Source organism: Mobula hypostoma, chromosome 13, assembly GCF_963921235.1.
Source record: "Mobula hypostoma chromosome 13, sMobHyp1.1, whole genome shotgun sequence".
NCBI classification, from domain to species: Eukaryota; Metazoa; Chordata; class Chondrichthyes; order Myliobatiformes; family Myliobatidae; genus Mobula; species Mobula hypostoma.
In genome coordinates, this window is record NC_086109.1 from 65069076 (window position 1) to 65081415 (window position 12340).

At 42.3% G+C, this 12340-nt stretch overlaps 1 protein-coding gene across 3 annotated transcripts in view; it reads right to left on the minus strand.

The window, feature by feature from the left end:
* The window catches only part of adamtsl3 (ADAMTS-like 3), a 760337-nt gene that overhangs the window by 422322 nt on the left and 325675 nt on the right, over nucleotides 1-12340 (minus strand). For all 3 annotated transcript variants that reach the window (XM_063065855.1, XM_063065856.1, XM_063065857.1), the window contains one exon: nucleotides 9035-9162. In XM_063065855.1, coding sequence (XP_062921925.1) covers nucleotides 9035-9162 — 128 coding nt within the window. The remainder of the gene's footprint in view (nucleotides 1-9034; nucleotides 9163-12340) is intronic.

Here is a 12340-nt window from a genome sequence, read left to right on the forward strand (position 1 = left end):
ATGCTTTTTCTTCACAACCATCCACAAAAACAGAGGAGTGCCCCAAAGAATGAATGACAGTTAAATGTTAGAACCCCAAAGTCGCCCACAGCTCTTCTCCCTCTTGCACATAAGTGGCAGCAAGCAACGATCCACCCTCCCCCCACCGGTAAAAAAACATCGGCACCCGCCACCGAGCATCAAGTGTGAACAAAGTAACAGTAAAAACACAGACTTGCAGTTACTCCAAAAACTACATTGTTCACCCGGCATTCGACATATCACAGGCTCGCTCTCTCCCTAATAAGGGAGAAAGGGGTGTCTCTGTTTTCACAGCGAGCAGGGAGACATAACAAGCAACTTGCTGGCTTCCGATGTTAAAAGTTCATTGCGTCACTTTTTTCAAGCACTGTGCTCAGATCTTGAGTCTCTGGACACACAGCCATAGATATTCCGACTCCCCCGACGACACACGGGTGGCCTGCCGTGACACCCACCTTCAATCTGCCCGTCTCCAGAGCCCCGAGATCCTAGGCCCCCAAAGCCAAGCTGGACTCTTAGGCCGAGCCCTTGGTGTGCCAAACAATGGCCAGTTATGAAACCCCAAAAGTGGTTCCTATTCCCGCAAAGATCCGAAGTCAATGTGTATTCTTCTGTATTGTATTCCATCTGCCACTTCTTTCCCCATGCTAATCTGTCAAAGTCCTTCTGCAGACGCCCTGCTTCCCCCACATTACCTGCCCCTCTACCAATATTTTTATCATCCACAAACTTGGCCACAATGCCAGCTGTACCATCATGCACATCGCTGACATAAGCAATGAAAAGTAGTGGACCCAACTCCAATCCTTGCAGAACGCCACTAGTCATCAGCAGCCAACCAGAAACCACCAATGATTGTGCTAAGATAAGTGTGCCATGCTGGCTATTCTCATACTGAAAATGAAACACAAAAGTTGTTTTTTTAAAATATGGTCGTATTTATTGTTAATTTCATAGGCATGCCACCATCATGTGGGAGAAACTAGGAAAGATGGTGCCAGAGGTTTTTGTAGACACAGGTGACTTCTTCCAGATCGTCCACGAAGCACCTTATTCTTCCTTTCTTATGTCTTCCTTTTCTTTTCAAGGGGCTGGGATTCTGTTGGAGCTTATGATCTACATTTCAAACTATGGTTCTCTACAAGAGGTAGATTTCCACACCAGCCGTGTGGCCTGGGATTTCGATACCTCCAGAAGCAGCCTGGAAAACATAAGCCTTCAGAATGCAGCCCCATGGACAACCCAGTTCCTTGCCGACTTCATTGGCTGAAGCGTCTTGGGAGGCTAAAAGATTGGGCGAGCAGGTAGTGGGCGCTGCTGTTGGAAGGAGGCCCCTGTACTCGAGCGATACCTCTTTCTCGGCTGAGAGCCTGTCAGTCCGAGTTGGAGGGCTTGGAGAAGCGATGCGGAAGGTTCTAATATCAGAACAGCGAGCTGCTGATCTCCTGCTCTCACTGGTGAGAGAAAGCCTGTTTCTGTCCTGACGAAGGGTCTCGGCCCGAAACGTCAACTGTACCTCTTCCTAGAGATGCTGCCTGGCCTGCTGCGTTCACCAGCAACTTTGATGTGTGTTGCTTGAACTTCCAGCATCTGCAGATTTCCTCGTAAGATGCCAAAGACCTGGGTTATGTACTGTAGTTTTTGAAGGACTCTAGATCAAGGTTTCTGGGGGCTTTTGCTATTGTTTGCATAGTGGGGGGGGGGTGGTTTTCTGCTGCTTGTGTGTGGGAGAAGGGCTGGAGGGTTCTGATATTATCATTCATCCTTTGGGGTTTTTTATTGTTTTGTAGGTGTCTCTGCAAAGAGTAAGAATTTCAGGTTGTATACTATATACATCTCTGATATTAAATCAAACCATTTGAAATCAGTCTGCATCACACAAAATCAGAACTGTTGCAGCGAAACCACCAATGATTGTGTTAAGTTTTAGTGCACCCACCTATAACTAGTCCACACATTTTTAAAGAAAGAGACAATTATTGTGCCTGATTCAGCCAGCCACAGCAACTGATGTTGCACATTTTAGGAGCTACCACGAAGATGTCACAATGAATTTTACATCACAGAAAGATGGCATTCACCTCTTGCGTTTTTCAGTTTCTTGTTAGCTTTCTGATAAGTTCTATCTCACCATAATTGTTTTTCCTTAAAATGCACAGAAATATCCTTTGAGAATTTCATGGAATCTCTCTGCATAAACTTGGGAGACCATGATATATCACGAGGAGCTCTTGATGAAACCTGGCAATGACAGAGCAATAATGTATCTATTCCTACCACTGAGGATTTAGAATGGGATTTCTACAGTACTTCCAGCAATATTGTACAAATGCTGTACACATGCAGCATCACTGGGGTTTGCAAGGAACGCAGTCAATAACTTCAGCATAATATACAAAGCAGATGAACATATTGTGCCATGCATTTTAAATATATGCCCATTTTTTTCCTCATTGCATAGTTCAACTCAGCAACTTGGTACAAGATAGGTGTGGGAACCATGTATCTGTTCTCTGTTTGCTTTGTATTCTGTGTTGTGCATTTACTGTGGCAACTAGTCACAGGAGTGCGGGGGCATGGCAAAGGTGAAGGGAATAAGTCATGTATTCTTACTTACTTTGTGTCAGTTTGTACCTTGGGACCGGAAGGAGAAAGCAATGCTTTCAGGTTGAAGGCTACCCAGATGTTGCTCCTCCATCCTGAGGGCAGACTCATTGAGGCACAAGAGGACACCATGGACAGACATGTCAGAACTGGAATGGGATTTAGAATTAAAATCTCTGGCCACCTGGAAGTTTTAGTTTTGGCAAATGGAGTGGAAGTGCTCCACGAAGCGGTCACCCAATTTAGAACAGATCTCACCAGTGCAGAGGAGGCCACGCTAGGAGTACCAGATACAATAGATGGCCCCAGAAGATTTGCACATGAAGTGTTACCTCAACTAGAAGGACTGTTTCAGGCCCTAAATGAAGGTGAGGGAGGAGGTGAATGGTGTAACACTTGGGCCACTTGAGTGGGTGTTGAATGCTGTGAGGGAGATTACTGAGGAGGGACAAATGGGCAAGGGAATCACAGAGGAAGTGATCCCTGAAGAAAGCTGAAACTGGGGATAGGTAAAGATGTGCTTGGTGGTTGGATCTTTTTGGAGATGGAAGAAGTTGCAGAAATGATGTGTTGGAAGAGGATGCTCATGGAGCAGTAGGTAAGGACAAGAGGTACGCTATCACTGTTAAGGTGGCGGGAAGATGGAGTGAGCGTGGATGCCCAGGAAATGGAGAATATGCATGTGAAGGTAGCATCAATGGGGGAGAAGGGAAACCCCATTCTTCAAAGAAAGAGGTAATCTCTGATGACCTGGAAAGAAAAGCCTCATCCTGAGAACAGAGGTGTGAGAGAGGAAGGAAATGCAAAAACGGAAAAACATTTTTACAGAAAAAAGTGTGGGAGGAAGCACAGTCAAGGTAGCCGTGGGAATCAGAAAGTTTAAAAACTTTGAATGAGGAGTGTTCCATAATGAGGCCATCCTCAGAGTGGAGGAACAACACCTTATAGTCCATCTCAGTAGCCTCCAACCTGATGGATTTCTCCTTCAGGTTCTTTTTTCCTTCCCTTTCCTCCCTTCTTCTATTTCCCACTCTGGCCTCTTGCCTCTTCTCACATGACTAAGACCTCGCCCGGTGCCCTTCCTCCTTCCCTTTCTCCTATGGTCCACTCTCCTCTCCTATCAGATTTCTTCCTCTCCAGTCCTTTACTTTTCCCGCCTGCACGGCTACACCTATCACCTTCCAGCTATCATACTTCCATCGCCCCACCTTTTTATTCTAGTGTCTTCCCCATTCTTTTCCAGTCCTGATAAAGAGCCTTGGCTGGAAATGACAACTGCTTGTTCATTTTCATTGCCTGACCTGCTGAGTTCCTCCAGTATTTTGTGTGTTGTGCTTTGGATTTCCAGCATCCGCAAGAATTTCTTGTATTTATCATTTGCAGAAGGAACTGCCTGGTATCTGGCTGGCTGTGCCCAGTGTTTGGCTGACCTAATTAGGCTAGATTGCATCTGTCCGAATTGGAAAGAAACAAAGAAATCACCTGTGGCTCAAGGCTGAGGGGAGAGCCGTAAAGCAACACCACCTGTAGCCCTAGGCCATTTCCATTCGGAAGCTGACACAGGTCAGTCAGCTTGAGCCAACGAAATTGAAACGTCATAGAATAATCAGATGAGGAGAAGAATAAGAACAGAGAATTTTGGGAGCATAGGCAATGGCAACTCTGGGGATCAACAATCAGAGAAGTGGATGATCCCACAATGGAACAGTGGTGATTACATTGGGATCATGAAGAATGCCTGGCCAGCGTAGACTTTTCTCCCCTGGTATGACCTTTTCACATCTTTGAGTTTTCATGGAGGGTCAAGGGAATCTAATGGGATTTCATTCAGGTATTCAGTTGTATAAATTCACATGCTTGTGAACTGAACCAATACAGGAACCTGTCAGTAAATACAGATTCTCTTTGTGCCTTACTGATCATTACTGTTAGTTGAGCGTAACCCTTGTAACACAATCACAGGTACATTGAGGTAATATGAAAGCAAAAACAATAACAGAATGCAGAATATAGTGTTACAGTTACAGGGAAAGAACAGGTAGATAATTAAGACACAAAGGCCATGATTGAGATAGATTGAGAGATCAAGAGTTCTTCTTTATCACAGAAGAGGATGCGCTGCTGCCTGTTACTCAGCATGGCCCAGATTTAAAGCAAGTTAGTGTAAAACCAGGACCTTTCTCCATTCCCCCTGAGTTAGTCTCTGACCTGCTAACCCCCTCCAACCTTTACAGTATTGCAAAGCCTTTCTGCTAAAAGATGCCAATGATATCTTTGGACATGTACAGTATGTGGTGCTCCTGCTAATGCTGAGGAAAAGTCCAATGATAATTTTGGAGTCTTAAGAATAATTTGACCTTGTTCAGTTCTGACTTTATCTGAGACACTGGGTTTTTTCAGCAGCCTGTAAATCCAATAACCTTAACTCCAGAAACGATTCTTCCAAATTGCTTCAATCAAAAAATTAAGTTTGGGTAAATAATCAAAAAATTAGTATGGACAAACATTTATCTTAAAATGGAAGAACAGCAGCTCAACGTTCATTGACTATAATCACAAAGTTATTTAACAAGGGTGCTTAATGGTTAAGTAAATGAAACAATCCAAAAATGGGTTGGAGCTCAGCTTGCCGGAGTGCACAACTGTAAGTGTTGCCAACATACTGCAGCCCAAGTAATGAGGTTTGGTTACGCTTGGTTCTTCATTGTTGTTGCCACAGGTTCTGAGGATTAGGTGTAACCCCATAGGAAGTTTGTTGGAGCTGAGATGGAAGAACGTGGGTGAATGAGATGTTCAGACAATAATCCAGCCTTGTTTGACAACCGTCTTCACTATGACCGTCTCTGTTGTAGACCTCATAGCTTGGTCATTTGCATGCCATTATGGAGCACGCTCAAGAAGCATAGAAACTGGCCCTTTAGCTCAATGTCCATACCATCGTGAACCTATTTTTATGAATTCCATTTTATTCTCATCTCCTTTCCATCAACTACTTCCAGATTCTCTTACTAAGCCATATTCTAAAAACAATTTACAATTTCCAATTAGCTAACTAATCTGCACCTCTCTGGTTTGTGGGAAGGAACCAGAGCTCCTAAAGGAAGTTCACACAAGGATAAATTGCAAAGTGCATACTGAAACACCAGAGGTCAGGACTGAACCCAGATCCCTCAAATTGTGAGGTATATATGATGGAGATGAACTTGTATAGGCAGCTAAATTTGTGGAGGGCATTTCACAAACCCCTCTAATTGACAGGAGCAGAGAATTTAATGAAGCTGGATAAAGTCATGTTGCGGCTTTTGCTGTCTCTGCATTTTTCTTGGGATTGTCACATGGTGGAGATCCTACCCACCGTGCCTCTGGATGGATGGAACCCCCTCTGTGATTGGTGGGGAGGGGGTGACAACTCTTCGGCCAATGGGAAGAAATCCAGTGCTTTTATGATTGCATGACTGGGAACAACATTTAGAAGAACCAGACCATTTAATTTTTTTAAAATTACACAGCCACATTGGCAAGCTGTAATGGAGAATCTGCACCCTGCACCTTTAATTAGGTTAAATACAATTCCTTTCTGTTCTTCTGGGTACTGTATTCTGTATTATTAAGTTCCACTTGCACACTAATGGCATTCCAGAACTCCATCCAAACTTCCAGAGCCAAACCAATTCAAGTATGTTGGGTCTATGCCTGCCGCCACACTGTCATACTTAAAAGCAGGGAGAAATTTCCCTGCAACAGTTTGCCAAAATGGCTGTAGTATGCGCCATAAAATAGCTTGATTCCTCTTGTCATTTATTTTAGCAACACGATGAATTAGCCCTAAAATTAAGTTGAAACACTAAACAATTACAACATCATGGTCTACCAACTCTTTTGTTTCTGCACCTGACTCACTGTTTCAGCCTCGGAATTACAACAGGCAAGTCTTTTGCTCTGCCCTCATAACCAGTCTTCAGTGCGTGAAGGGGGTCAGGTTATTTCAAGACCAACAGTAGAGTCTAGAGTGAGGAGAGAGGGCTGAAGGTGGGGGATCAGGCCGTTAAATCATATTGAAAATCAAAATAAAACACAAATGCTGGAAATCTGAAATACAAAACAGAAAATGCCGGACACAAGCAGCAGGTAAGTCAGCGTACATGGAGAGAAACAAAATTAACATTGCAACTCAGAGACCCCTTATCATAACTGGGAAAGAGAGAGAAAAGCTACTTTAGGCAGCACAGAAGATTGGGAGAGGGATGAATAGATTAGATTAGATTATGAGGACATGCAGTCCTCTTTTATTGTCATTTAGTAATGCATGCATTAAGAAATTATAGAATATTCCTCCAGAATGATATCACAGAAACACAAGACAAACCAAGACTAAAAAGACTGACAAAAACCACATAATTATAACATATAGTTACAACAGTGCAAAACAATACCGTAATTTGATAAAGAACAGACCATGGGCACGGTAAAAAAAAAGTCTCAAAGTCTCTCGAAAGTCCCACCATCTCACGCAGACGGTAGAAGGAAGAAAACAACCCTCCCTGCCATGAGCTTCCAGCACCACAAACGTGCCGATGCAGCACCCTGGAAGCACCCGACCACGGCCGACTCTTGAGTCCGTCCGAAAACTTCAAGCCTCCAACACCAAGCACCGAGCACCACCTCTGCCGAGCACTTCGACCCCGGCCCCGGCAACAGGCAATAGGCAAAGCCGAGGATTTGGAGCCTTCCCCTCCGGAGATTCTCGATCGCACAGTAGCAGCGGCAGTGAAGCGGGCATTTCAGAAGTTTCTCCTGATGTTCCTCCATGCTTCTCACGTCTGTCTCCATCAAATTAGGATTGTGCACGGCATCCTACTTACGAGTACGATATCATTTCAGAGTGGCCACGCATGCTGCGTCACGCCGCCATCTTCAGCAAAAACAGCAATATGACCTTGTCTAGCTTCATCAAATTCCCTGATCCTGTCAATTTGAGGGGTTTGTGAAATGTCCTCCACAAGTAGATGGAAGAAAGGGAATTTGTCTGAAAAGATGAGAGCAGGTCACCTGAAGGAGCAGGTTAAGTGCAGATTATAACATGAAACATCTTTGTCTGTAATTTGTTGCGAGTCATAGGTCTGTGAAACACTCTTAGCAGGCCAGACTATGCAAAAAATAAATGATGAGTACATTGAATTGGTGATGAGTTGTTGGGCATTGGTGAGAAAGGGCAGGCAACAACAGCCAGTCAGGAGGAAAGGGTAGACACATCAGAGGATGTGATGGGTGAGGCTTAGAGTGACTAGTATGGGCTGTATGGGAGAATTAGCCTGAGGAGGAGTGTGATGCGTCACAACCACAGATTCAGCAGCGCAGTAGATATGGCAATTGCGCTCGTGAATATGCATGTGTCAGCTAATTATTATTTCATTGTCATAGTATTTAACTACATTCATTCCATCGTAGTGTTTGTCGAGACTTGGACACGGACACAGCAACGCTTCGCTGCCTGTTTGCATTCTGCCTAGCCTGAGAAATTGGACTGTCAAGTCAACTGACTCTGAAGACAGGCCGTATTCATTTTATTCTTAGTTGTTCTTTTCAGCCACAGTGTAGGTTTCATTTTCCATTTGAGAGTTTTAGTTAATGGCCCTGTTTGGTCCAGCGTTTATTGTTTTCTTTTCCTTTTAATACTGTTTGCATTAAAGTCTGTGAACTATCGACCTGCTTCAGTGTCTCTCACTCCACACTTAGGCCATATCCGAACCTGGTGACAGTGATGGTTCCAAAGACAATTTAGACAAGTGAGTAGCTCTCAGGACACCTAACTACATCCACAACAACAGGTAGAAACCTGTTCAGGCTTTGAAATCCAGAGAAGCAGGCTTCACAGTTAATGCAATCCCCAGCTTTGTCACACATGTCAAGGGCACACATAAAGGATATCACAAAAAACTGCATAAGTTGCATCCAGACATGCATTGCACATTGTTGGACACTAGCGCGTATGTGAACTTTTCCATGCACTAATACATTATACACATGGACGAAATGCAACAAAAAAAGGGAGACACCATTCTTCTTTTTCCACATAAATTGAAACAGGTGGTACAGAAAAACATGGCACTAATTGATTAAATTTGTTTGTTCGTACTAGCAATAACTGTTCTTCTTTGAGGAAGAGCAATGAAGTCCCGAGATCGAAGAATATTTTTTGTCTCAACTTTCACTAAAGCAAACAGGCCAACTAGCAATTTACTCAGCAGTCATTGGTAGACTGCGATGTATCACTGGCTGGCTTTTTGCCAACATAACATCCATACTTCTTTCACAATAGATGAATGCACATGAAGCTTTTAAAGCAATCCTTCAGACGTACTAAGAGATATTACTCAAAACCTCTCCAATTTAACTATTTTGTTCTCACCTGCCATTTAAGCATCGTCTTAAAGAATAGGAGGCTCCTCCACCACAGGTTCTGGAACAGTCACTCCAGGATCCCCAAGCATCCCAGCCAGAATCCTTATCCTCATCTGAGCGGGTAATCCTTGACGTCTGGAAAATTGAGAAGAAAATTGCATAAGTTTGCGACCAACTTAATAATAGAAAACAAAACCCTTGTAGTAATAGGTGAAATAAGCAGGATACAAACAAAAATCATGACATCAGTTTTCCATTTGATTTAAAGATAGGTTCAGCAATTTTCATCCATGACAAGATACTGGCTTGCTTGAAGAGCGGATGGAAAAGTTGCTGGCACAGAGCCTGCCATTTTCTACTCCACATTTAGAGTGAGCCAGGTAATTCTCAGTGGGTGAACACTTAAACATTCCCCCAAATGTCAGAGTCATAAATTTTCCACTAGGAAAGCTTTTCAGTGAGGAATAACCTGATCCATTTCATATGGTCTTACTCAAAACTGAATTTTCAAAGGCAAATTCATAAATATCTTTCCTTGCAGCGCATAATTATTCACCACTGATGTTCTCAGGCTCACTGTGTCTAATATTCCAAACACTCACGTTGCTTGTGTCATTTTTCATCCTAAACTGGACTTATCAATCCTCAGCTGCATAGACTTCTAATTACACATATTTGGAGCTCTTTTCAGAAGTGTTTATTGGCTTTAAACATTTTAGACAGGAATCAATTCCATACTTCTCCATCAGATCATCCTTCCAATCTCAAGGCATCCTTAGCTTTTTAATTTCTGAACAGATTTATGAATGGTTTCATACCCCTCTTCTCCAATTGTACATATTTCACCATCTTCTGACATTATACAGTATACAAGAAAAATGCTTCTAAAAATCATGTATGGTGTAATGTGTCAAAAGTATTATCCTCCTGGGATATTTAAGAGGCCATCTATAAAGGCGACATGACTTTTGAATGTGATATAATCAGGCTGAGAGAAAAAAAACACTACCTCTGGCAACAAAGTGTTATAAGTAATTACTCGGATCCAGTCCTCAGATCCTTGTCCAAAGATGGCCAAATGAATGAATGTGCAGAAAGATTACTGACTGCCCTTGATATCAATGCAGATTTGATCATTTATTTTATCAAGGAGCTCTAGTAAAACTGAAGTTAATGAGAAGGGTTTCAAACAGCACCAGTTGTATGATCCCCTTCAAGTTTACACATCATCCTGACACTAAAATTTATCACCATTCTCACCAAGAGCCAAATACTGTCATCTCAGCAGCATTGTGGAAGAACCTTTAGCAGAAAGACTGCAGTGGTTAATAAAGCACTCATTACCAATTTCTTGAATGCACCTCTTGAAACACATCCACATTCCCATAATTCACATGAATGAATATATAATAATAGTTTCAAGCAAAAGATCACTTCAGCTCCTTTTGATGTAAAGACCAAGAAATACTAACTCACTGACTGAGGATATAGAAGCGATACACGGCATCAATTTATCGACTCATATTATTCAATCTGCACTGCCATAGCTATTCCTTGGTGCCCTTCAATGTTCCAAATCACGCACATTGCTAACTTTTCTTCAAAGGCACCTACGATGCGATTTATATTCCAGCTTTGCTCTAATAATTGTGTCTCAAGAACCAAAATATTGCTTTGGTTGTTTCAGTATTTGGTATTTATTTCTGAACATAAATGTGCTACTGCACATTGTTAATTTACTACTAAATATTCAAATCAAGTGGTAGTGTATTGCTCCTCTTGATCTGTGCACATCACGACTTTAACAGAGCAGTCTGACCTCTTACTGGCACCTATTTCAATACTTAGCTTTAAGTATTGTAATAGGAGTCATGTATTTTTATGTGGAAATTAAGTGGTAACCTTTGGCTTTAATGCATTTGAAATTAAATGCAGAAATCTATAAGTTTCTTTCTTGGATGCAATATTTCTTCAATACCATTTCGAAAATGGAATTCTATGGAATTCATTGCCACAGGCAGCTGTGGAGGCCAAGTCTGTACGTAGACTTAAGGCAGAGGTTGATAGATTCTTGATTGGTCAGGGCATGAAAGGATATGGGGAGAAGGCAGGAGACTGGGGCTGAGAGGAAAACTGGGTCAGCCATAACTGAAGCAGACTCGATGAGCCAAATGGCCTAATTCTGCTCCTACTGGATATCTTATGGTCTTACAGCCTAAAAATGACGTTGTACCATCTGGCTTCCATTTAAAATACATTGAAAATTCCAGTTCTTCAATGAATGGTTCAAAATGATCTGAGAAATCTCTGGCTTGTCCATCCAGGTTAAACGCTTTTTTAATGACACAGGAGATCTAAAATAGAGGCCAAGCAATCTCACTGGCACTATAAGGGTGCTTTCTAATAACTTAAGTCTCATTCCCTCAATTTTAATTATTGTCAGATTATAAGAATTAGCTTTTTAAAGATGAGCCTCTTAAAATTCTTGTGAATTTCTCTCAATTCAATTTCCTTTCAACTAAATCTTTAACCCCCACTTGAGTTTACCCTCTGCCCTTGGATTTATACTCCTGACTTGTAGTTATGGGCAATTCCATAGTAAACAAACAGTGAGATCCTTTTCATCAGTGAGTTAGTCTCAGACTTCCACAACTGTACTCAGAAAACTAATTGAACACAAATCTACGCAAGGGACCACTAACTTCATATTTGGGATGGCTGCTGTTTGCACTGCAGTGAATGGGGTTACGGATCGTTGGAGAGTTAAGCACAGGAAAGTAGTTTATTCTTTTCCTTAACCTTTATTTTGGAACTTTGACAGCACCTCAGAGGTGCAGTTAATAGAGCCACTGCCTCGCGTGCCTTGGGTTCAATCCTGACCTCAAGTGCAGAGTTGGTACAATCTTCCCATGGTCAGGTGGGTTTCCTCTGGGTGAGCCAGTTTCCTCCAACATCATAGAGACATTCAGGTTCATAGATTAATTAACCCCAGTGTGTAGGTGAGTGTCAGAATCAGGGTGGGTGGGGAGGACTGGAGTTGATAAGAGAGTTGAGAGTGTAGAAAGTGGGATTAATTTAGGAGTTTCTATATGGCTGATTAATGCTCAGCATAGACTCAATGAGCTGAAGGGCCTTTATCCAAGCTGATCTCTGTGACTCCAACTTTTCATTGATTTATATTACATGTGCTTTTAATAAATTCAATTTTGAAACCAATTAAAATCTTTTTCAACTGCTTTAATCTTTTTGAGCTGTTTGATATTCAGAATCTATTCAAAGGCTGTGGGTAAGTCCAAAAGCTATCAGGATGCTC